General features: G+C 37.6%; 1 protein-coding gene across 1 annotated transcript in view; it reads right to left on the bottom strand.

The window, feature by feature from the left end:
- Nucleotides 1-1,088: 1,088 nt before the first annotated feature.
- LOC126251687 (protein lifeguard 1-like) overlaps nucleotides 1,089-26,946 on the bottom strand; it is a 69,325-nt gene continuing 43,467 nt past the window's right edge. Inside the window, exons 2-4 of the mRNA XM_049952274.1 lie at nucleotides 24,985-25,258; nucleotides 24,419-24,689; nucleotides 1,089-3,671 (exon numbers count right to left, since the gene is read on the bottom strand). Of these exons, the coding sequence (XP_049808231.1) occupies nucleotides 3,312-3,671; nucleotides 24,419-24,689; nucleotides 24,985-25,258 (905 nt within the window). The 3' untranslated portion in view covers nucleotides 1,089-3,311. The remainder of the gene's footprint in view (nucleotides 3,672-24,418; nucleotides 24,690-24,984; nucleotides 25,259-26,946) is intronic.

Here is a 26,946-nt window from a genome sequence, read left to right as displayed (position 1 = left end):
TTGAAAGGGACAGGGTAGGGTACTGTTCCTTCACTTGGATCTCCTGGACAGCCAGTTCAAGAGACATGAGATGAAATGGTATGGTTGTCATTACAATTGACACAGTGGGGAGAAGGAGTTGGGCAATCACCCTCATGCGGATCTCTATCACAAGTAACACATTTGGATGTGTTTTGAAGGGACACGTGAGTGTGGTTGTAACATTGACACTGGTAGCATGCAAAAGATTGATGCAAACTTAGTGCCTACATGCAGTCTTTTTCTCACATTTGATTGAGTAGTGCTTCCTTCAAAGATTAAGGCAGGCTATGAAGTCATCAAGGTCTGACCGTACATTCCAAACCTGATAAATTGCTACCAGTGTCAGCGTTATAACCACTCTCATGTGTCCTGTCAAAACAGACAGAGGGACCAATTAGCAATTGGAAGGGCGACAGCTCATGCAGTCACCCCTCTCTGGGCCTGGCCTGTACATAGGAGTATGTGAAAACCCTACCTGTCGAGCCAGCGCTGGGAATCAAGCATTACCGATTCACCTGTTACATGTCAAACGCAAGGACTGGTCTTCAGGAGCGCACAGGGAGGAAAAAGACAGAGACCTCAAATGCCAAAATGGAGGAAGGGGAGGAGATGGAATAAGAAGGAAGAGGAAGACTAAGGACTATTCTGATGCTGGGCTTCCAGAACAACAGAATGCATTCCCAAAAATACCCATGACGTGTTCCCCAAGTGAGGGGAAAGCAACATGCAGCACAGAGACATGCAGCACAGAGGAAAGAGGTGATGCAAAGGCTGGGAACCTGTAATGGCCAAGCACGAACTCTCAAATTCACCAAAGACTGATGAGCCCTGAAGGGTGGGAAAGGGGGAGGAGTCGGCGGCAGCACCACAGGTGCTTATGCATCAACCAGCACCACTGGGTTCGAGGTTCCATAATAACACGGTTTCAACAAAAGTGCAGAATTGTAATATCCTTCCCCTTAGAGATACACAACACAATTTATGGTTGAGGGAGGGAGTGCGCGCACAGGGAGGGAGAGAGGGAGCTGAGGGAATGAGGAAAGAAGACTGTAAATAAAAATATAAAGTCTTCTCTATAAGCCATTCATATTAACCTTTATGATACAAATACAATATTTTTTTTATTGTTATGGAATGAAAGAGACATATCACAACACAGTTATGACACTTCTATGTTCGGTGTATTAACAAAGTTATCACATGATGAAGTAAAAGTCACAGTACAGTTGTAAACTGATACAAAATAATAAAACAATAAAGAAATTACAGTAACAACTAAGAAATGATCGCAATTTCAAATAAAAACACTCAGAAATAGAGAGAATGCTGATAAACAGTAAATGTAAATAAAAACATCAGAGTAATGCTGTATTTTGCAACAATGATTACCACTTGGATTATAAGGCACTCTGTAGTATCATTTTTCTCCAGCCTTCTAATAAATCACACAACTGCATTATTAAAAGTATCTAAAAATAATTATCTTCAGTCCTATAACAAAAACAAATCCAGCACAATCTACCAACTTTCAGTAGGTATCAGGGCAGCTCTCATTTAAGATAATAGATAAAACAAACTGCTGTGATGCTTTGGGAACCTAACTCACCACTGTAATATCAGTTTGTGGCAAGAAATGAATCTTCTGTCAAAATTACCCTAAATATCTTAAATGTCCTTTATCAAATCAATAAATTAAACTCTTGTACGTCCTGATCACAAAATTCACAGTGAAACCAAATTAAATAACTATTAGCATTGAATCACATAAAGTTAAAAGGTTTCAATAGCATTTGAAGTTAAATGTAATAATCCTCTAATGTACAATCAAAAACATTTAATACCTTCTGAGATCAATCCATTGTGAAGAAGAGTTACTCATGATTCAATGAGCAAAAAATGCTTTTACGTTATACCTCCATAATCAACAATACTTTTAAAGAAAGGGCTAATGTTTACTTGAAACACAACCACCACACAAAGAGAAAGAGCTGAGCTTTTAATGATTAAAAATAAAATCTTCCTTAGATTGTACAAAAAGCAATGACTATTGTTGTGGTGCAAAAATGAGATTCAGAGAGCTATATTGGAGGAGACTATGAGAAGAGAAACTGCAGTGATTTACTTCTCCCACTTCGTCTTTCAATCCTATGCAGAAACAGTACTCATGTTCTAATGTCGAGAATCTATTTCCTTTGCCTCTTCTGATCATTCATTTCAATATTCTAGTCAATAATTAATAAAATTACACAAATGATTCATGTATGAGGTTAAGTGAACAGTGTTGTTCTAATTACCCTCTACACCAAAAATTTTCATATATGTCAACACTTTTCTCTCAAAGCAACAGCATTCAGAAATATGTCATCACTGCCATCACTATCCCCACCACTACCCTAATCACTGTTGCCATCAAACACAGACACAGTGAGAACATATACAGATCTACACTGCTCATTTTGCATTTAGCAGATTCCACTCTATGTTATGATTTGTTAGAAACAGCAACATTACAGTTTATCCCACATTCCCCAGTTAGGAAAATAAATTCTTTTAACAGGATCTAGTGAAGAGTTGCTTGAATAATAATGTCAAGAATACATGCTAAAAATCAAATTCCCACCAGATAAACAATACTAAATGAAAAAAATATGCAACACATAAACAAAAAATTGTTTCATATCATTTATTCTCTGCTGTCTCCTTTTAGCTGCCTGTTCATATTTATGAATGCTTTTTTTGCAAGATACAAGTTACTTATAAAGGTTGTTGCAGCTAACTACCCTGTTGGCAGCTACATTTATCACTTCATACAAAAATTTCTTTTCACACACAAAACCACATACATATTATCTCTGACAAGGAAACAGCACCAAGTTGACTTCACATTTTAAGGAGAAAACAGTACATTTGCAAGATACCAGCCCCAGAAATCTATTCCACTTCACACTTGGTCATGGCAGTGGGCAGTGCAGCTGCAGTGGGGCGGAGGAAGTGACGGACAACTGGTGCACGTGAAAGTTTAAAAGCTGTATTTTCAGAAGGTCATATCAGAATTACGGTCCAAAATATCATGTGCGATCGATTGATGGGCTGATATCTTGCAAGTGTGCTTTTTCTCTTTAAAATATAAGGTCATGCATGCTTCCTTGTGAGATCTGCAACCCTAATGTCAGCACAGGCATTAATAAAACTATAAACCAGCACACACAGTTATCGGCTGATTGAAACAGAACCTACAGCACCAATAACTGGGCATTATTTGCACAAATAATTCTTAGACTTTAGATTTATTATTTTCTGCCAAGACCTATTATTGCAAGAACATAAAGAAAGATGTTTATTACATCAACATACAAGTTAAGTGCTGCAAAAATATATTCCTCAGGTGAAATACTATACTTGTGCTTCCCACCTAGCATAAGTTGTGTGTCATATATAAGATACACAGAAAAAAGTATTGCACCAAATGCTGAATATAACAGTAACATTACTCTTGATGGAAAAATTATTGCAATGATACCAAACACTATGAGAACTAGCAGTACAGCAAAAAGTGACCCCCCCAGTACTGTGAAGTCCCATTTTGTCTGCATAGCAAACATTGTAAGTCCAAGACAAACAGCAGCACAGACACCGGCTGCCATTAAAACCTGCAACAAAAACTATCATTTAATTAAGTCCAACAGCTAATCAACAATATGTGCAAATTAATGATCTACCACAAAGTTCTTTACACTCTAATGCACTACATAGGTTAAATAATTACACACACACACACACACACACACACACACACACACACTACTTCTTCAATTCAGAGAGAATCTAGGGTTTAAAAAAAGAAAGAAAGGTCATATTCTAGAACTTCGGAAATTTGAATTGTGGTTGAAATTTTCACAGTTAAGAATAACGCACATATATTTCTGCTGAAATTTAGTGTTCCAAAGAAAGAAGATGGCTGATACAAGTAAAATCCAAATACATGTGTGAGTTCCACAAGACTTTTTTAATGTATGTGCTCTTAGCCAACCAAGTAACTGGGCCTAACAAACACTAATAATGTGTGTGCTACACCTTTGGATGCGAAATGTCACATTAAGAAATATCACAACACACCATGTGAGCAAATAAACATCAACAATAGTCATTTACATTTAGTGTTGACTTTGTAGTACAAATTTGGTTATGTGCAAGCAGCAGAGGCTGCAAAGAACCTTAATCCTTAACCAAAATTGTGGGTCATTCTGGACCTGCTGACAACAATAAAACCGTCTAACAATGGAAATACATGGAGTTCCAGTTTCGCACGCCAGTGTAATCTCAGTACATTGTGATGAGCACCAGGGACTGGGAGCTCACTGCTTGAAATTTACTGGAAGTGGAAGTAAGTGCCATCCCTGAGTCCAATTTGACCCGCTATTCCAGATAAAGGATTTTTTTTAGTCAGTATATATTGATTATTGTGTGGTGTTTCAGGCACTTTATTGTCACAATGCAGCAGCGTCTCACTGAAGAAGAAATCTGTGAACTATTATTAGGTGAAAATTATTCAGATACAGAATCTTTAAGTGATTTTCAACCTGTGAGGAAGAGAAAATAAGTGATGATGACATAAGTGACAATGAAAATACACAACAAGAAATTTCTTCTGATTCAAGCAAGTCATTGTCTGATGATTCAGTAGAGAGAGATAGCCATGTGTCAAGTAGTGCATATTTTCAAGGTAAAAATCGATTCAAGTAGTCTACTCATTCACCAACTAGATCCAGAGTCAGAAGCCACATCACCACCACTCACCTCCCTGGTCTCATCGGTGCAGCTCGTGAAACACAGAACATATCACCAATTGAATCATGGCAGTTTCTGATATCAGACGAAATGATCACACATATTTGCTCTCACACTCATCAGAAAATAACAGAATATTCAGAAAAGTATAAAACTAATGCTACTTGCATTAACCATGTGAGTATTGTGAAAATGAAAGCATTCTTTGGGTTGTTGCTATTATCAGGTGTATTCAAATCTGGCCATGACAATATAGAAAGTTTATGGGGAACTGATGGGACAGGTTGAGATATATTCAGAATAACGATGTCAGTAAAGTGATTTATGTTCCTGTTATCTGCTTTGAGATTTGATGATGTGAATTCTAAAGAAGAAAAAAGAACTAATGATTGTGCTGCTCTCATCTCAGAAATATTTTGACATTTCATTGAGAACTGTAAAAAAAAATTTCAGAATATTTGACAGTTGATGAAAAGCTCTGCCCTTTTAGAGGGAAATGTTTCTTCAAGGTTTATATGAAATCAAAGCCTGCTAAATATGGCATCAAGATTATGTGCCTTTGCGATGCTAAAACACACTTTTATACAATGCTTTTATCTAGATGGGCAAAGCAATCACTAATAAAACAAGCCAACTTTCAGTTCTAACACAGAATGTGCAGCTTCCAGAACCTTTACTTGGAACAAATAGAAATCTAACTGCTGATAACAGGTTATCTTCTGTGGCGCTTGTTGACAGACTGATTGAAAATGGTTTGACTTACATTGGAATGATGTGAAAAAACAAAGGGAAATACCACCAGAATTTTTAGCCAATAAACAACGGGTAGTAGGATCTATGTGATTTGGTTTCATGAAAGATAAAACATTGGCATCTTATGTCCAAAAAAAGAATTGAAGCCTAGTGGTGATCTCATCAATGCACCATGAAAATTCAGTCAATGAAAACAGTGGAAAACCTGAGATAACTGAATTTTGCAACAGAACAAAAGGTGGTGTTGATACATTAGATCAGAAATGCACCACTTATTCAGTCTCTAGAAGAACTCAACAATGGCCATGTGTAATTTTTTCAGCAATATTGAATGTTGCGAGGGCAAATGGATTCATAATATGGAAGCCACCAACTGGTGGACAACATATGAAACGTAATCATTACATAAAAGAAAGTGGACTAAATCTGATAAGGCCATTTATCACAGAAAGAAAGATGGAGTATTCTTCATTTTCAGCAGATTTGAAGAGTAGGATAGATAATTTTCTAGGAGCAGCTGATGAACCACAAAATGACCTACAACTAGAAAATTCAACTTGTAGTCAAAGTGGCTCATGAAAAAGAGGAAGATGTTATTTATGTGGTCCTAAAATTGACAGCAATCACAAAAATTCGACAGATGTTTTAAATTCATCTGTAAATGACATGCAGAAAAAAAGTGTTGTGTACCAACGGCCATTCTTAGTTCAGGTACTGATATACATAACATTTGAACACTTCCATGTTTCATTTTCATCATTTTTGTTTCTGATTGATGGCATAAAGAGTCCCTGTTTATGTTAAAGGGAAGTTATGAGAAACTCCATCGTATATCTAGGTTTTTTAATCTAAGCCTTTTTTTGGAATCACTTAGCATTCTAAAGTATGGTACTAAAAATTCTTGTAAAATATGAGACACAGGACTTAAAGTTAAAAAAATAACACAATGTAAAATTTTTGCTCAATAAAAGTTGATTTATATTTGAAATAAAACTTATTTTAATTTAATCACTATGCAGTTACACACGAATTATAACTTTTATGGGGATTTTGTTGAATTTTTATTCAAGGGTCCATTTGGACCCGCAATTCCAGTTATGTGATGTTTAAAGCTTTCCAGGCTGGAACAATTCCAGTTATGTTCATAAAAATATAGATTCTGGTTAAGGGTTAATAAATTCTCAGATATGACACAGTAACTGTACAAGCCTTACAGAATTGACATTTCACTTGAACTAACTGACCACACAACTGTCACAAGTGATAAGGATGAAATGCAGCTGCCGATGGAGCCTGACATTTGTTAGACTGAAGTATCACAGACCAGAGGTCTCATGAAGAACTCAAGGAAGTTAAAAGAGCATTACATCTCATCTCAGCTTTTCATAAACAAAGCATAGCATGACTCATCTACATCTACATGGATACTCTGCAAATCATGTTTAAGGCCCTGGCAGAGGGTTCATTGAACCACCTTCACAATAATTCTCATTATTCCAATCTCATACAGCGTGCAGAAGAAGCAAACACCTATATCTTTCCATGCAAGCTCTGATTTCCTTTATTTTATTATGATGGTCGGTTCTCCCAAAGTAGGTCGCCATCAAGAAAATATTTTTGCATTCGGGGGAGGAATTTGATGATTGAAATTTCATGAGAAGATCCCGCTGCAACGAAAAACACCTTAATATTAATTATGTCCACCCCAAATCCTGTATCATTTCAGTGACACTCTCTCCCCAAATTTGAAATAATACAAAACATACTGCCCTTCTTTGAACTTTCTCGATGTACTCTGTCAATCAATTGTCTGGTAAAGATCCCACACTGTGCAGCAGTATTCTAAAAGAGGACGGACAAGCATAGTGTAGGCAGTCTCTTTGTAGATCTGTTACACTTTCTAAGTGTCCTGTCAATGAAATGTAGTGTTTGGTTAGCCTTCCCCGCAACATTTTCTGTGTGTTCCTTCAAATTTAAGTTGTTCGTAATTGTAATTCCTAGGTAATTAGTTGAATTTATGGTCTTTGGATTTGACTGATTTATCATGTAACCAAAGTTTAACGGATTCCTCTTAGGGCTCATGTGGATTACCTCATTCTTTTCGTTATTTTGGGTCAATTGCCCAATTTTTGCACCATAGAGATATATTTTCTAAATCATTCTGCAATTTGTTTTGAACTTCTGATTATTTTACTAGTGACAGCATCATCCGAAAACAACGTAAAACATCTGCTCTCCTAAATCGTGTATATAGATAAGGAACAGCAAAGGTGCTATAACTGTACCTTGGGGAATGCCAGAAATCGCTTCTGTTTCACTCAGCGACTTTCCATCAATTACTACGAATTGTGACCTCTCTTGACAGGAAATCATGAATCCAGTCACATAACTGAGACAATATTCCATAAGAAGAAATATCACAACTAGCTTCTTGTGTGTTACAGTGTCTAAAGCCTTCTGGAAATCTAGGAATACGGAATCAATTTGAAATCCTTTGTCAATAGCAGTCAACACTTCGTGTGAGTAAAGAGCTAGTTGTGTTCCACGAAAACGATGTTTTCTAAATCCTTGCTGACTCTGTGTCAACGACTGTTCTCTTCAAGTTAATTCATAATGTTCAAACACAATATATGTTCCCAAATTCTGCTGCATATCAACGTTAATGATAAAGGCCTGTAATTAAGAGGATTACTCCTACTATCTTTCTTGAATATTGGTGTGACCTGTGTAACTTTCCAGTCTTTGGGCGTGGATCTTTCATCGAGTGAACGGTTGTATATGATTGTTAAGTATGGAGCATACTCTGAAAGGAACCTAACTGGTATACAGTCTGGCCTGGAAAACTTGCTTCTGTTAAGTGATTTAAGTTGCTTCACTACTCCGAGGATATCTACTTCTATGTTACTCATGTTGCTAGCTATTCCTGATTCGAATTTTGAAATATTTATGTCATCATCTTTGGTAAAGGAATTCTGGAAGGCTGAGTGTAGTAACTCTGCTTTGGCAGCACTGTTGTCAATAGCATTTCCATTGATATCGCACAGAGAAGGCATTGATTGTGTCTTGCTGCTAGTATATTTCACATACGACTAGAATCTCTTTGGATTTTCTGCCAGGTTTCAAGATCAATGATTCACTGTGGAAACTATGATAAGCAACTCACATTGAAGTACATGCTAAATTTTGCACTTCCGTAAAAAATTGCCTTTCTTGGAGATTGTGTGTCCATTTATTTGGCATGTTTTTTTCATTGTTTCTGCAACACTATTCTGACTCATTTTGTGTACCACGGAGGATCAGCTCCATTGTTTGTAAATTTATTTGGTATAAATCTCAATTTCTGCCGATACTATTTTTTGAATTCAAGCCACATCCGGTCTACACTTACATTGTTAATTTGGAAGGAGTGGAGATTGTCTCTCAGGAAGATGTCAAGTGAATTTTTATCTGCTTTTTGGATAGGTATATTTTTCATTTATTTTTGGAGGATTTGGGGGTTATAATGTTCAATCTCGCTACAACAACCCTGTGTTCACTAATCCCTGTATCCATTTTGATGCTCATTATTAGCTCAGGATTATTTGCTGCTAAGAGGCCAGGTGTGTTTTCACATCTGTTTTCTATTCCTGTGAGCTCATGAACTAACTGCTCGAAATAATTTTCAAGAATGTGTTTAGCACAATTTTGGATGATGTTTTATGCCTATCCCCAGATTTCAACATGTATTTTTACCAGCATACCGAGAGTACATTAAAGTCACCATGAACTATAATTGTATGAGTCGTCGTCGTCGTCGTCGTCGTCGTCGTCGTCGTCATCATCATGTCTCCGTGCTCACTGCTGAGCCTTGTGACCCCACGAACCAAGCACCTGCATCCCAGACGGTTGCCAGCTTTTCTTAGCGCCTGCTGAAGAGGTAGACTGGAGATGATCTTTATTTGATCTATCCCTCTGCACGCTGCTCTTCTTCTTGGTCTCGTGCCCTCGATCTTTCCTTGCAAGATTATTTTCTCTAGATTTTCTCTGTCTCTTCTCACAATATGGCCAAAGAACTGGAGAAATTTTTCGGTGACTCGAAAAGAAAGGCATCAGGAGATATCGAGTTGTTCAATAATGGACACAATACTTGTTCTTTCGGTCCATTTTAAGCGTAGTGTCCTACGCCAGCACCAAAGCTCAAACGCATCAATGCTCAAACGCATCAATGCACAGTTTGTTTCTGGCCTTGAGTGTCCTTGTTTGAAATTAAACTCAAGTTTTGTTTGAACCTTTCAGCAATTTTATCACCTGAGTTGGGAGGTCAGTAAAAGGATCCAATTATTATTTTATTCAGGTTGCCAAGAGTGGCCTCTATCCAAACTAGCTCAATTTGCGACAAGATAAACCACTACTAACAGCAACAAACATGTACCGCCAACTGTGTTTAGCCAATCCTTTCAGAACACTATTAGGTTCTTCGCAAAAATCTTGGCTGAACTTATCTTTGGCTTTCGCCAGCTTTCAGTGTCTATAAAGATTTTAGCATCAATGCGTTCTATTAATGCTTGAGCTCTGGTACTTTTTCAACACAGCTATAACAATTTATAACTGTTATACTGATGGTTCCTGTAACAACGTTCTTCCTGTGTTTGGTCTGTACCCTTTGAGACTGAAGCCCTTTTGGTGTTTTCCTGAGATCCTCTAACCTAACAAACCGTCCCGTCCATGCCACACAGCCCCTGCTATCTGTGTAGCTGCCTCCTGCATATAGTGGACACCTGACCTAGTCAGCAGAACCCAAAACCCAACCACGATATGGTGCAAGTCGAGGGCTCAGGCGGCAAATAAGCCATTTATCGTCATATATCTCTGTCCTAGGTATGCAGGAGAACCTACTGAAATTCTGTACAGACATATCAATAATGTAGGAAAAAGACAGATTGCTACTTACCGTACAGAAGACATGTTAAGTTGCAGACAGGCACAATTAAAAGACACTCACATAAAGCTTTCAGCCACAGTCTTCGTCAGCAAAAGAGGAGCACACACCATTCATACAAACAAGCAAGCTCACCTCACACACATGTGATAGTTGCATTCCGGGCTGAGATGCTGGAGAGTCATGCGTGCATGAGGTATGCTTGCTTGCTTTTATGGACAATTATGTGCTTCTCTTTTGCTGATGAAGGCTGTGGCTGAAAGCTTTATGCAAGTGTCTTTTAATTGTGCCTGTCTGCAACTTAACATGCCTCCTTTACAGTAAGTAGCAATCTGTCTTTCCCTACACTGTTGATATTGCTACCTGCAGTTTCACCATTTGATTTTGTAATTCTGCATAGTGTAGTCCAAGGACTATTATACAAAGCATTTGTCAAATCAATATGGGGAAAAACATAACCCACACATACAAACACATAAATATAAACATAAGTGTTTATTATGGAGAGGACAGGCAGTTTGCTGTTAACTTTTTAAAGGAATCATTCTACCATTTAGTTGAAGTTTGGTACATGTTTTATTCTTGCCAATTATGACATTTATGGAGACCGAACATCTCCTCTGTAGGAATCAACATGGATTCCAAGAACACTGATCATGTGAAACCTAGCTCACTTTGTTCAGCCACGAGATCTAGAGGGCGGAAGATACTAGTGCACAGGTAAGTGCCATGTTCCCTGACATCTGTAAGGCTTTTGGTGTACTTCTGCACTGCTCCCTTACAAACAAAATAAAAGCATACAGAATATCAGACAAACTGAGTTAACTGTACTGAAGCAGAACTCAGCATGTCATTTTCAATGGAGAGAAGTCCTCAGACACACAAGTAATTTTTGGCATACCCTAAAGAAGTGTTGTATGCCCATAAATTTTCACAATATATATATAAACCGATTCTTTAAAGAACCCCCACATTGTGGTGTAACATATTCTATGGAATAATATGTTACACTTCTAACCACTCAAGTCAATGAAAGGTGTTCGTGGAAACCAGAAACATTGTTTATGTAGCTGTTAAGTGTGGAACATAGTACTGTGCATGCTCTGGTTTGCCTTATGGGCAGATCTGGCGTGAATGATGTCAGCTCAGAATACTGAGGTGGCACAATGGTAAGTGTGCTTCTCCATTTTCTGTGGAGGCCTGCTTATACTTTGGCGCCGTGGCTTGGCAGTGCCTTGGAAGCCACAGAGCAAGGGATGTGGGCAATAATGTCAATGCCAGAACTGTTAAAGATTGTATATGAAATGGTCGTTCTGTAAAGTCAAATAAGTACATGAATACAAGTTGCGATCCATGTTGAGCTGCCAATCACAAAAGATCTGTTTCACCCTCAATTGTAAATAAAGATGTACAGTGGAAACATTCCACTTATAATACAGAAGAGTTATCACAAAAGTGGCTTGAAGACATGTCACATCTGCATCTAGTGGCACCACAAGATATCTGTAAGGTAAAACTTGGCACACACATTTACCAGGTAACTTACTGTGCATAAAGTGGAACACATCATACTAAAACCCCACTCACCTGTTACATTCCAATGTATACAACAGCTTCAAACATCTGATTACTTTATGGATAAATTAATGTATTAAATATTTGAAGATAAACATGCAAGTGAGAAAAAGTTCAGAAAAGTTTTGAAATTATGCTTAAAGTTTGTTCGAAGTCATTAAGTGCCCACATTATGAGACATTGGATGTATATCGCCTATCACCTGGGTAATTTATGCTCCATTTTAAGCAACGCAAGTTGTCACGCATCTCAATGTTTGTAATGTCACATCTCTCGTACTGTGTGTTGTGCAATGATATAACTTTGCACACACATTCAATGATGTATGTAGATACTGTTTTAGCAGTTCCACCTGATTTTTATTTCTTCGTTTGTTGTCCTCAGTGTTGACATACTGCACTGCTACACTGGCTGAAACTTGGGGTTTGTAATTTGGACAATGACTACGGTAAATAATGTAGCCGACACATGCACAGCTGCGTTTCACGATACTTTAATTTTACTTTTCACAACCCCTAATAATACAGTTATATGGCCAGTGCACTACTGTTATAACTTTCGATAAGCCTCGTTAATAGTTAGCAGGCGAACCTCCACATACTGCTACAATAGTTTACTGTTGAACATCTACGAGCAGTAAAAACCTGACCACAAAGTTCACAGTTCTTGAAGAATAGAAAGGTACATATGGAGCAGACACTGTCATTGCTTTAACACATGGCCTATTGGTGTAACACTTATTTCACTGTTAAGTTTACGCATTGTTGTCGTTTTAACCAACACAGACTCCTCAGCTGAAACTTGGCCATGGACTGACTGTCTCAGGACCAATCTCAATGGGATTCCTTTTTCTTCTTTTTCTTCTCCTCTTTCCAATAATAAATTATGTCACAATTCTTTTCTGTAACATTGTTTGAAAGTTTCAGTAATGCCTAGATCCAGGGGCTATAATGAGGAGGTTACATTAGGTAGAAGAAACATAATTGTTATGAACTCATTCTTTTCATTTAAGAAATCACATGATGGATGAGTTGGTGCATTGTCGAGAAGCAGTAATGTTATCTCTCTTTTGTCATTCTTTAAATTATAGAGGGTACGAAAAATTTCACACCCCATTCCATGAAAATCGTACTATCTATCCTGACACACTTTTAAGAGGTGTAAACAATAGGCATCACAGATATATTAAAGCATTTGAGATTACACAGTTTCTTACTTTTACCAATGATGAGCGTAGGCAATTGGTAGCTATCAGCAACATTAGCACAAACTAAAGCCGTAATACAGTCCTTGCTTATTTTAGGATCACATGCTGCTAATTCATAACATAAAGCAAGAGTTTACTTGGAAAAGCTTTCCAATTGAGCCCTGTTAAGGCAGCATCACAAACGTTTTTGAGTATAATCTTTTCCCCTCAATACACCCCTTAATTTGATTTTGAAAGAATCAGCGTTTTTTCCTCCACGTATTTGAATTTCGCGAATGCTGTACTTGACAAATGTTTTATAACCAGCCCCTGCATGCTTTAAAATTTGATACTGCTTCAAGATTTTCATTAATTGAATTACTTTCACACAGAGTGGGATCAGAGATAGGTTCTCCGTATGACTTCTTTTTGTATAAACCACATGTACACAGAATCATATAGATCAACGTTCATGGCGAGCTTCATATTGTTAAGACTTGTTTAAGTACAAGTAGACTCAAACTTAGATATAAAATTTGTGGTGCTCAGCTTTTGTTTTGTATATAACTAATTGTCGACTTACCAACTTTGTACTCATTAGGTAACTTGGTTACAGATTCATCTTCCTCTAATCTTTCATTAATCTCATATTTCTCTCTCATAGAAAGAATAACATGTTTACATTTAGGTAATTTATACTGCAACCTTGCTTAATGTGGCAAAGTTGGCAAGTGATCATAATAGGCCATAAATGGTTTCTACTGTCGGCAGCTTGGCATTAGTGTGGAGGGAACAGCAAAATTGTAGTGGGGGCACAGCGGCCTGCGCAAATGACCAACAGTTCAGGTAAGCAATCGTTCTGCTGACCAACTTCCAGTACAGCTTTCTTCACTTCCATGGTTCACTGGCTCCTTTGTCTACCTTTAGACGAAAGTGAAATATGTAAAGAACTTAGCATTCTAAAGCAGATCCCATTAGCTAACAGCTTTTCTACAAACGACGTCATGTGGCCCTACAATAGGCTAAAGAAACGTTTAACAAACAGCAGGCGTGCACACACACACACCCACACACAAAAGATAACCGGCAAAAATAGAATAAAAACTATTCCTATGAAATTTAACGGCAAAATGTCCCTGCAAATAGAAAAATGTTTTAAAAAGTCTGATGTCAGATGTGGCTTTCAGATCAATAACACCGTAAAACTACAAATAAAACATACATTTAAAGGGAAGTATGATAAATTTGATGGCTCTGGAGTATACAGGATTGACTGCAGTAACTGTGACAAATGTTATATAGGTCAAACAGGCCGCTCTTTTAAATTAAGGTTCAAAGAACACTCACAGCCACAAAACAAAACGGCTTTAGGACAGCATTTGTCTGGTACTGGTCATTCCATAGGGAGCATTGAGAATTGTATGCGTATTCTTCACAGGGTGGAAAAGGGCTGTGCTCTTAATTTGTTAGAGGAGCTTGAAATCTACAAAGCAAAAAATAGAGCACCAAATAAACTGCTTAACTGGCAAAATGATTTTGTGCCCAATACCTACTTTGCTTTATTTGACATTGTTTTACCCTAATCACTGCACGCCTCTGTTATATATAGTGTGTTCGCAATATTCACCTAGTATTGAGTGCATCACATATTTACTTCGTTTTCATACGTTTTACGCATGACTCTAGTAAGTTCTTGTTCCTTCTTTATTCATTTCATAAACTGCATTAATCAGATAATGTAGATCATCCACTGTTACGGAATTTTATCATTCTTTTCTTGCAACGGAGTATCGCACGGTACGAGGGGCCCTCTGCTGGTCACGTTCCTCCAACTACTTCCCATCTGTGTGGAATTCTGGCATTAGCGCTAACAGAGGGCACTGATTATGTGCAGAACTATATTTTCTTTCATTTGTGGTTCCTTTAGCAATTTGTTTTATGTTGATTAATATTACCCGGTGCAATATCAACGGTGTTTAATATTTATGTCATTGTCTAGAATATTGGCACTAGAGCATATGTCAACCACTGTTTTTTTAACTCTTCGTCTTTTTAACAATATTACTTTTGCCGTGTTGTTCTTTTTATTACTGTAACACCTCTTATACTTTATAAGCTTATTACAGACTTTAACTATTGTATCCCCCCTTTTATTTTCACTGTTTCAATTAATTATTGAAAACTAGTGTATGCCGACATTAGCGACATCTGGTCAACTTAAAACACAAACATCTTGTGGCTACTGTACGGCAGCTTGTTTTAAACAGTAGTTTTACTGACAACATGACTCGTGCATTTGATGCGATTTATATGTATTTGACGATGCTGGTGCTGATTCCGCATTTAACATTAGACGATGCCACTATGGCTGCAGTACATTAGGACTTTGTTTTTATGAAACAGGTATGCCTCTTCATATTTAAAGCACACAAATGTAAATTTTGTCAGTATTACTTTTCAATATGCTCTATGTATTGTTCTTAAGCTGTATACAGTTTGTGAGTGTATTTATATTTTTCCCATTTTTGCTGCAGATCTGATGATGGTCATTAAAGACCGAAACCGGTAATCTGTTAAACAAAAAAGATTGTGACCATTGACTAAATTAAAGGAAACTTTCAGATGATCGATACTTTACTTGAAGCCACATGTGTTTTAGTACTTTTGCAAGACAATAGAAAGAGAAATGGAAAAAAATTAAAACTGTCAGATCTGACAATGGCACCAAGTATAACAATTAAAAACTGGGAAAACATTTGATGGATATAAGACACAAAACCACCATTAGGTACAGTCCATCCCACAATGGAGTTGCAAAGAGAACACACAGCACATTCACTGAAAATGGGAGCTGCATTTTTACATCCATAATTGCACAGAATAGCTCATACCAGTATGATGTTCAGGTGACACCATAGAGTAAACAAACCACTGTCATAGAGCTCTATTGCACTTCACCACACACAAATGAACATACGAAATAGAAGAAGTCCCAAAAGGTACTTCATGTCTTCAGTGTTCATATAACTCAAGTTGTAATTAACTTAAAGAAAAAGTAACGTTTGTCTGATCTTGGACAAGATAAAAAAAAAAAAAAAATTCTCCAGATTTTTCTCAGATATCCCAGTTAAAAACACACATTTTCTGTGATGTTAATAGGTTATACCCCTGGTGAAAGCATATATTTTCCATGTTAAGCAGCAATATACTTTTCCTCAGAGCTGTAACACTTACTAATAATCTGAATGGTGAAGATTTTGTGCAGCAGTATAGAATTTCCCAGCACTTTAGGAAACGAAAGCCAGCAAAAAGCAATGCACACTGGAAAGATCTTCATGCGCAGCAACATTTACACTGCATACTTTCACATTATCAAAGTATAAAAAAGATATTCTTCCAAATACAGCAACAGGAATTCCACCAAAAACAGCATGGTAGCTTCCAAAGCACAGAAATCGAGATAGCGAGATAGCAAGGTACTTTTGTCAGCCAATCATAGCTCATGTCTCATGATCTCACCAGCCAAAGCAGCATATATTCAGAGCATAGGAAACATAATGCAATCGGCCAATAGCAACATAATTGTCAAGCAGCGTGAACTAAACATATAGGAAAAGTTCAAGGTTGTAATTAACACACATACAGCACAGCTACAAGAAAAGCTACGCTTTCATATGTAATATTGGTCATAATTTTTTTTTTCTTTTTTTTCTTTCTGAGGGTGTGATTATGCAGGGTCGTAAGAACACAGCTTAAACTGCAGAAACTGAATATTTCTGACAATCAGATTATAAATTTCACTGCTATGCACCGAACATTTCATGGGTTACCTGGCTGAATACATGTTCTGTCAAGCACTTTGACTTTTCCACAGAAAAGCCAGTTACGTATTCAATTGCTCAAGAACTTTTGCAGTTCTTCTTCTTTTTAAGGATAATTATATTTTTTGCCATCATTATTGTCTAATTTGTAATGTATGAAAGAAATAAAATAAATATGAAAAACTAACCTTGAAACTTTGTCTTTTTTAGTGTGTTTTACCCTTTAAGACAAATGTGCCAGTAAATAACGACATAAATGGCTGATCATCTGGGCCTAAAATTTTTCCAAGTGGCTGGTACTCAGTGTGAAATTTTGAATGAGAGTTAAATGCTCTACAATTTAAGAAATTCACCACATATTCTCACACATAACCTAATTCATCTTACGTAAAAGGAAATTTACTTTAAAAGTAACGGTTCTCAAACCATTATTCACAATATTTTCTGGTGACATGTTACAAATGTAAACATTTGTGATGTCACACTCATCAAAACAAGGGCCATGAGAAAGACGCATTGGAAGCAGTTTTATGTTACAAAATAATGTATAGCCTTTGACACATTTTGTTCTTGGCAGACACTTGTATGTGTACTGTGTTTTGTTGTTGCAGATGACACATTTTCTTTGCAACTAAAGTTTTATTTGTGTTATTCTTTCATTATGTTTTTTTGCTGCAGTACTGTTCTGCACAAGTCAGCTAAAGTAAAATTCATACCTAGAGTTATCTGTTCTTACTAGTCAAAATTACAAAAATTTAACTAGAAACTAAAATAATGGAAAATTCCTGGAAGTCTAAAAAATTCCCGGATTTTTCTAAAATTACTCCCAGACGAAAGAATTCCCAGTTGTCACTGGGCATATACACCCTATCTAATGCACCAACTCAAAAAGTTTCTTTCTTTTCCCCCTGGCCCTTTAATCAAGTTCCACGTGTGCTACTGTTGTGGCATGTAGAGTATTGAGTTGATACAAATGCTTTCATAGTAACTGGTGCAGTGTCCTACGAGGGTTTCCTAGTTTTAAGATGCCTTACAGAAATACTTCAGTAGTGAATGCTGGAAAACGTCTAATTCTCTCCAAATCTTTGGTCGCTTCTCTTTGGTCAGCCTACATTGTGCATGCCTGTTTGCATGCAGTTCCTGTGCCATTTTCTTATGGATGGCTGAGAGGGTGATAGTTTCCTGCATCACATTCTGCAATTTCTCTGAACTTTGGTTTCTGACTTTGTTTCAATAATACAAGCCACTCACTGTGCCTTTTCCAGTGCAGACACCATTCTTCAATTCATTTATGATAGTCCTACCACCCTGCACCAACAAAGAAAACCACTTTTTCAGTTGTGCTGTTCTTACCACCTGGAAGACAATACATTTGTTCATCACCTTACATAAAAAACTTTAGTTGGTGTATCAAACAAACTTTACTTTTCCCCCCCAAGTCAATTACAAACAGAGTTATATGATGCTGAAGTTGTAAAGTACCTTTTGGGACACACTGTAAATTGTTCATATATCTCCTACATGCTGTCCTTTTATAACTTACTTACATAGTTTTAGGGACACTAAAGTAATGGCATAGAACTAAAACCATTTGCATTCTTCATCCATGCAAAACATTCCATGTGCATGGCTTCTGTTAAGTGGTAGGACATGAAAAAGAAAAAGAAACTGACTACCTGTTTTTTGCATCATCAGTTTGCCAATACACAACCAACACAGCAGTCAAACAACAAGAAAATAATTTACGCAACAACTATCTATTAACTTGCCACAGGACTCCCATAAGTAAGATTAACAGCTAACATTATGTAGTTCAACAGCATATGATGTTAATTCCACTTTTTCTAGGCCCCTATGTGCCTTACTCGACATGAATGGCCATCTATTTTTCAGTAAGATTGTCCAGACTCTGGAATTAAGTATCCTACAGTGAAAGTGTAATAGATATTAGCACTAAATTAATATTTAACATAATAAAAAAAGCACAGGTGTGCAACAATAATACAATAAATTGCAAGGAGATATATGCCGAGAAAATTGCTCTGTTTAACACTGAGAAGATGCATAGAAAAACAATTGGAATCAGAAGAAAAGTAGATATCGTAGAAATGGACATAACAAGGAGTGAACACCATGAAGAAGAAAAGTAAATACTTTAGAAATGAGCACAACAAGAAGAGAGAATCATGAGAAATGCATATATGAGAACAAACTTCAGAAAGAAGCTTCAATGAATGGTCATGTGAATTATTACAATAGGTTAAAGATTTGTTCATACTCAGCTGCAGTTTAATAGGAAATCTAAAAATCATATTATGAACGTTAGTTTCCACTAATTCTGTTTGCTTGTTTATTATTCATTTGAGATGCTGCATTCTAGTCTCCTTGGCTGTAAAGCTGTCATCAATTGAAGATTGGTTTGGGCACTGCAGAGGCACGGTCTTATTGGAGGTGGTATACTGCAGCCTTTGAACTAACTTACCAGTCCAGTTATAGGGAGACCCACAGTTTCAGACAGACTGACACATAGTATAAGTAGCATTCTTACAAACTGTAACCTCCCAAATGGATGCTTCTACAGTTCCCTGTAGTTCAAGTGTTCCTTGATTAACAACTGTGCCTTCAATTCAATTTTTTATTTTATGTCCATATATTGTCTTATCCCCCCCCCCCTTTTTTCTCTTTCTCTCCCCACCCCTCCTTCACTCTCACTGTGTGTGTGTGTGTGTGTGTGTGTGTGTGTGTGTGTGTGTGTGTGTGTGTGTGTGTGTGTGTGTGTGTGTGTCCGCGTGCTCGCATGCACAGATGTGAAGCGAAAGGCACAATTCCTCCTTTAACCTCAAAACAGTTACACATGGTGAAACACCATAAGTTTGATTATTCACTACCAAATTCAGTGCTGCATATCTATGACTTCGCCATATTCTCTCTTCCCACCTGGGACAAACCTACCAACAGCCACATTACTTCCTTTTGATCCACTGAAATCAATTGCCATAACTGAATTGCCCTTATCTACCACTTTTCTTGTTTCATACAGTCCTTTACATCCATTTGATTACCCTGCTGCTTGTGATGTTCAGTATTATATCAAAAAACTATTTGGAGATTATGTTGTTGTTGTTGTCTTCAGCCCAGAGACTGGTTTGATGAAAGCTCTCCATGCTACCCTATCCTGCAAAGCCTCTTCCTCTCCGAGTAACTACTGCAACCTACATCCCTCGGAATCTGCTTACTGTATTCATCTCTTGGTCGCCCTTTACGATTTTTACCCTCCACGCTTCCCTTCAATGCTAAATTGGAGATCCCTTGATGCCTCAGAATGTGTCCTATGAACCAATCCCTTCTTTTAGTCAGGTTGTGCCACAAAGTCCTCTTCTCCCCATTTCTATTCAGTATCATCTCATTAGTTACATGATCCACCCATCTAATCTTCAGTATTCTTCTGTAGCACCACATTTCAAAAGCTTCTATTCTCTTCCTGCCTAAACTATTGATCGTTCGTGTTTCACTTCCATACAGGGCTACACTCCACACAAATACTTTCAGAAAATACATCCTGACACTTAAATCTATACTTTATGTTAACAAATTTCTCTCCTTCAGAAACTCTCTCCTTGCCATTATGCAGTAATCAAAATCCTACCTGCACTTTTAATAACTTAATTTAGTGTCAGATACGAGGGGGGACCCAAAAGAAACCGGACTCCAAGGGCACTGGCACTCGTATACGTAGTGCAGGGTTCTCACGCTAGATGGTGTTAGTAGAGAACTTCATGAAACAGCTGTGCAGACGGCGTCAGTGTAGAGCTGAACGTGCAAGTGTGGTATTGTGTTTCTCTGACTGTTGGCGGGTTACCTCTGCAAAGTCGTTATAGAAACTTTAAAAGAACAATGAGTGTGTGTGAAATTTTGTTTCCTGCTTAAAAAAACTGCAATGGAGAGACACCAAATGCTTCAGGAAGCTTTCCAGGAGGACGCTATGAGCCGCACACAGGTTTTCGAGTGGTTTGGGCACTTTAAACGTGGTGAGATGTGTGTTGAGGACCAAGCTCGTTCTGGACGCCCTTCAACATCGCGAAATGAGGAGAACATTGAAAAGGTCTGCCAAAAGATCAACGAGGATCATCGCCAAATGATCGACCAAATTTCAACAGAGACAGGAATCAGTTGGAGCTTGTGTCAGCGGATGTTGAGTGAGGATTTGCACATGAGACGTGTTGCTGCTAAATTTGTTCCGCGCCTTCTCACACATGAGCAAAAAACCATCCGCATGAATGTATGTCAGGACTTGAAGACAGAGATTGCACGTGATCCAAACTTCTTGAACAAAGTCATTACAGGGGATGAGAGTTGGTCTTACGGGTATGACCCAGAAACCAAGCAAGTGTCAAGCCACTGGAGGACTCCCAACTCTCCCAGACCAAAAAAAGCAAGGCAAATGAGGTCAAATGTGAAGACGATGATCATTGTCTTTTTTGATGCTCTTGGAATTGTGCATTGGGAATTCGTACCCCCTGGCCAGACTGTTAACCAGCACTTTTACTTGGATGTTTCAAGGCATCTGCGAGAGGATGTGAGGAGGAAACCCCGGAACTTTGGCGATCAGGTGACTGGTTTCTGCATCACGACAACGCTCCAGCACACATGGCCTTACGAGCGACCCACTATTTGGCATCTCAGAGGTGGTCTGCCATTCCCTACGCTCCGTATTCGCCGGACCTAGCCCCGTGCGAATTTTTCCTATTTCCATGAAAGAAAAAAACGCTAAAAGGGGAGCGTTATGAAGATGTGAAGGCGGTAAAAACAGCTTCGCAAAGGGAACTGGATAATATCAAACTTGAAGAGTTCTAAACATGCTTCCAACAGTGGGAAAAGAGACTTGACAAGTGCATCGCATGTAATGGAGAGTATTTTGAAGGTGGCTGAAGTAATTTTGTAAAAAGGTTAATCAATAAATTTTTTATGACAACAATCTGGTTTCTTTTGGGTGCCCCCTCATATTATGCACTTCATTACTTTTTAACTTGGCAATGCATGCACAAAAGTTCTTTTCTCCAAAGAATCAAAAAAGGTTCCTCTTTCATAACTGCCAAATAAAATACTGCAAAATATGTTAATACTTTCTGACACCAACTTTTCTGATACTATGTACTCCTGAGACTACTGGAGTCATTTCAGTTTCTCTCCTTCAAGAGTCTGCAAGATGTTGGCAAGTTCTCAAAACCTCAAAGTACTTCTGCACACACTTGAGCATTTGAGGTCAGAAATGCTGTCAATTGAGCATGGCAGGTGAATTGCTTGCAATGACTGCATTTTTAATTTATCTACTGTAATACATCTGCTTTGCCTATTCACATTAATATAATCTCTCTCTCTCTCTCTCTCTTTCTTTCTTTCTCTGAGAGAGAGAGAGAGAGAGAGAGAGAGAGAGAGAGAGAACAACCTTACAGAACCATTGTGAGATCTTCAGGAACAAATGTAATGTACTGTTATTGAACAAAGTTTTGCATTGCACTTCCCTTAACTTATCCTATGTTTTATCTTCCGTTAACTATAAACCTTTTATAATTTATAACAACTCAGGGAATAAGAATAAGTCATTTAATGCTACTAATACCTCTCTTAATGAAAACAATATGTTTATATTAGTATTAGAAATTTACCTACAGCTGAAGAAAACATCTTAGTTTGCTACATCACTGCAGTTTATTTACTAGTACATACTCACAGCCCCACAATTTCCTCTTGGTAACCACATATGTGCACAAAAAATCAATGAATCAAATGAAAAAGTGGTGCCTCCCTCCTCCCCTTGACACTTCTTGGGCAATGTGTTTGTTAAAGTCCTCACTTATTTCCGACAAATGCTTCTCAACTGGTCTCACAAAACTGAGTTCCATATATTCCAGACAATTCCACGGCAGAAAATTTAAGACAGTCATCAGGAATCAGACCTTGATTTTTCACATCAGCAATTAATTATAGTATCAAGGTAGGACTTCTATACAGAGAAGATCCAACAAAGAGTGACATGTTTTGTGATCAGATCATTTCATCAGCATGGGAACATTAAAAACATGCTCAACAAACACCAGCAGCAGATGCTACAAGAGAGGAATTGTACATCACAGAGCGGTTTGCTACTGAACTTCTGAGGGAGTACTTCCCAGGAAGAGTCTGACAACATATTACTTCCACTCACATACATCATACAAAATGACCACAATTATAAAATTTGAGACATTAGAGCTAATACAGATGCTTACCGACATTTGTTCGTCCCACACACCATTCATGAGTGGAACATAATCGGGGGGGGGGATCAATTAGTGGTACCACAAGTGCCCTATGCCACATACCGCCAGATAGCTTGTGGAGTATTGATGTAGATATAATTTCTTGCCGATGTCCTACTGACATCACCCAAATGATAAGACTCAAACAAAAAGACAGTTTTTTCCTACAGCACTGTAAGGTGTTGCAGACCTAACCTAACAACTTGCCTATATGCTATGCACTGTAAATAGAAGGCGACACCTATGTTTTTAACTGGACCTCTGGCTGCACTGCACAAGACATAAAAGTTCACTGTTGTTCCCAGAATACAACTCTACCACGACATAAGAAATGTGTTTATCATCTTCAGAATTTCTTGAGAAATACTTTGTCCAGCTTTGAAAAATCCTCAAGGTCCCAGACATGTAGACTACATTCTATAAACAATTTTACAATTAACAGTTGCAACTGAGACAGCTGACAGTTGTCCATATATTGCAGTTATTATTAAAACATTACACTTCACAGGTGATTAAAACACGAAAACATGAGAGCTCATCTGTCCTGTTTGGGACTTAATATGACATGTGAAACTCTTCAACTTCAGCTAGTGAATATAATGAAGGAAGAGAAATCAAGATGAATATTTTTCTATCAATTTATGACCAAATGCTACAAAGAACCATATTTTTCCTCGTCATTTCTAGCCTTTTGAAAAGTTTCTAAATCGCAATTACTGCAGCCTGAACACAAAACTGTAAATGAAGTGTAAACTGTAATAACAAGAAAATGTACACTTACTGTCATAATAGAAAATATTTCCAGACAAAGAACTGCAAGAAGTGCTCATGGATAATCAGTATGACATTTATTTAATTATTTACTATTTAATTTTTATAATTTATTTTATTATTTATTTTATTATTTATTTTATTATTTTTATTTTATTATTTAGTATTAATTAAATTTATTATTTAATTTTTAATTATTTATTTAATTTATTCTTAATTGAGAATAAAGACTTTTTTTACATTAACATGACAACAATTTGCATTAAACTGTTTCATTAATACTTACCGCAACAGGGTCATATTTCATTGCTACACATCCCAACAGTAAGCTCTCTGCAACAGTGAATAGAGCCAGTAAAATGTAGTTCACTGGTGTTCTACGCCTTAGTTCAGTACAGCAGCTCATAAGTATCAGCATTACAAACATTATGATGAATGTCACTGGGAAAAATACAGGATTTTGTTGGACGAATCCCTTGATTTCTTCCACATACACAAATGTAGCAATAAAACTAGCTGTGACCACAAGCTGGCACATTAGTATGGAATACACCTTCCTGAAATACAAAACCAAAGTCAAACACAAAACATACCGTCAAACAGAAGCTAACATCAGGAGCAACAAGTAAACAATCTCCAAGACATTATATAATCGCATTTAATTAATCAGAGCACAACACAATAAAAAAAACTAGTATTTATCACAACAAAAATTGAATACACAATGCAGTAACAAAATTTAAAAAATCATACACCCTTCCAATAACAGGACCTAGGTAACTTTGGATTATGTCACAATCATACTGTTTCATAAAGAGATGAAGCCACTTACTGAAGCATTGTGTAACATACCTGACGAATCCATGACGTATTGTTTTATCCGAAAAAACAAAATTTTCTGTTCCTTCATAACTTGAAGTTTCTTGAACAATAGGTTGTTCATCTGAATGAATAAAAGTTGATGGACTTTCATTCTGATGATCATATGGTTTTGCTGCAGGCATGAAACAAACACCTGATCCAGCTACGGGGACAGATGATGGATATGGAGGGCATGGTTTAGACGTAACATTTGAAGCTTGCTCAGCTGAGATGAACTGTGAAGAGCAATTGGCAGGCTGGAAATCTGTAATGACAAGAAATGCTGTAACAGCAATTGCCACATACTGCAAACCCACACTACTTCAACTCATCATACTTACAACTTTTACAACCATCACCAAAAGATTTAACATATTTAATAATACTTTGGAAACAACATTACTTCCCCTTTCAACTCCACAAGTATTTTACATCTGGAATTTCTATCACCAGGTTAGAAAGAAGTTCAATATACAGTCAGTGGTTAGCAGTGCACTTAACTCAGGAACTTACTGCTACACATTGCTTAAAAAAATAAAATAAAATAAAATTTATATATCTACTGGTTTACATATTTGTATATGTTAGCAAATTATTTAGTGATTAAAAATTACTTTTTCTAGTAGTAAGACGAAAGGAATGAGTCTGTACTTTGGAATTCATCCAGATTTTCCTCGTGTCATAATACCAGATTTCATAGACATTCCATTTTGTGAATAACATCATATTTCTGAGAAAAGGTCAAGGTTCTTCCAGGTGTCACAAATATACAGGGTGTACATAAAGTCTGGGAACACTTTCAATTATTTATTGCACAAGAACTAAACATTGTACAGATGTCATACATATTGCATTTTGAAGAGAAGCTCTGCAAGTTTTTTTAACTAACATTTGATATGCAAACCATGAGTGACCCGGCAGACATCAACACGGTAATCGAATTCTTGCCATACCCATCCCAGCATGGCTGGGACGCCCACATCTCTTTGCTGGGCACAAGCAACCTGTCGTAATGAATTTGTTGTGCCAGTGGTAAATGGCCTTCCTTGTTGGTGGCTTTTTACCATACTTGGTTCTAAACATCCATTGATCAGCTATAGCACACTTGTTTTTGTCAAACTTCAACAAACAGAAACTGATAATCCCACCTCAAGGGTTCAATGTCCCTCATACACAAAAAGAATATGACTAGTTGGATCATTAGGAAATTCATAGGTGGTGATTTCATAAGTGAGGAAGAGTTGGTACTTTCCGGACTGAAGAAGGAAGATCCCCACTTCAGCAAGGAAACAATCTCCAGGACAGTACAGGATGGTCAGTTGGTTGGTTGACTGCTTCCCCAACAGCAAGGTCATCAGTCCCTTGTTTCAAAGGTGGTCCATTCAGACAGATTTACATCTCAGAAGAGTCACGACGATAAAAGGTAAAAGGCTAAAAAACATAAAAGCTGATGCTGTTGCAAAATGGGTTGCAAGATGTTCTGCGAGAATCAACGGGTCCATGCAAAGGCCATCTGGGAGGGTAGACCGCCGATGGCAACCTTGGAGAGAGCAAAGTGTAGACCATACCCGTGACATAGGGACATAGAACCAAGGGAAGAAACAAAGAGATCCCAACACACCCATTTGCTCCGTTTGATTAAGTAACGGGCTTTGGCGTGAAGGCGTTTAAAGGTAATAAGAGTGGCAGCACATGGGTGCCTCTTCAAGTGTTGCAAAGCTCGATGGCGATCACGGATTGCAATGGCAACGGCCATACTCCACCACAGGACTTGCCGGCACTGAAATGGCCCAGATGAGCATGGGATAGCAAGACTAGCAGTGCGAACAATCGCATCAGACTGTCATGTAGGTCATCAATACAACCCGACAAAGAGGGAGAAAAAACGACCTGTGCAGTATATAGAGGCCAATCGGCGCATTGGAAAGACCAACGAGGTAACCAGTCCATCGG

This window comes from Schistocerca nitens, chromosome 4 (genome assembly GCF_023898315.1).
Source record: "Schistocerca nitens isolate TAMUIC-IGC-003100 chromosome 4, iqSchNite1.1, whole genome shotgun sequence".
NCBI classification, from domain to species: Eukaryota; Metazoa; Arthropoda; class Insecta; order Orthoptera; family Acrididae; genus Schistocerca; species Schistocerca nitens.
The sequence above is the reverse complement of the archived record's forward strand: the minus strand, read 5'-3'. Positions and strand labels throughout refer to the sequence as shown.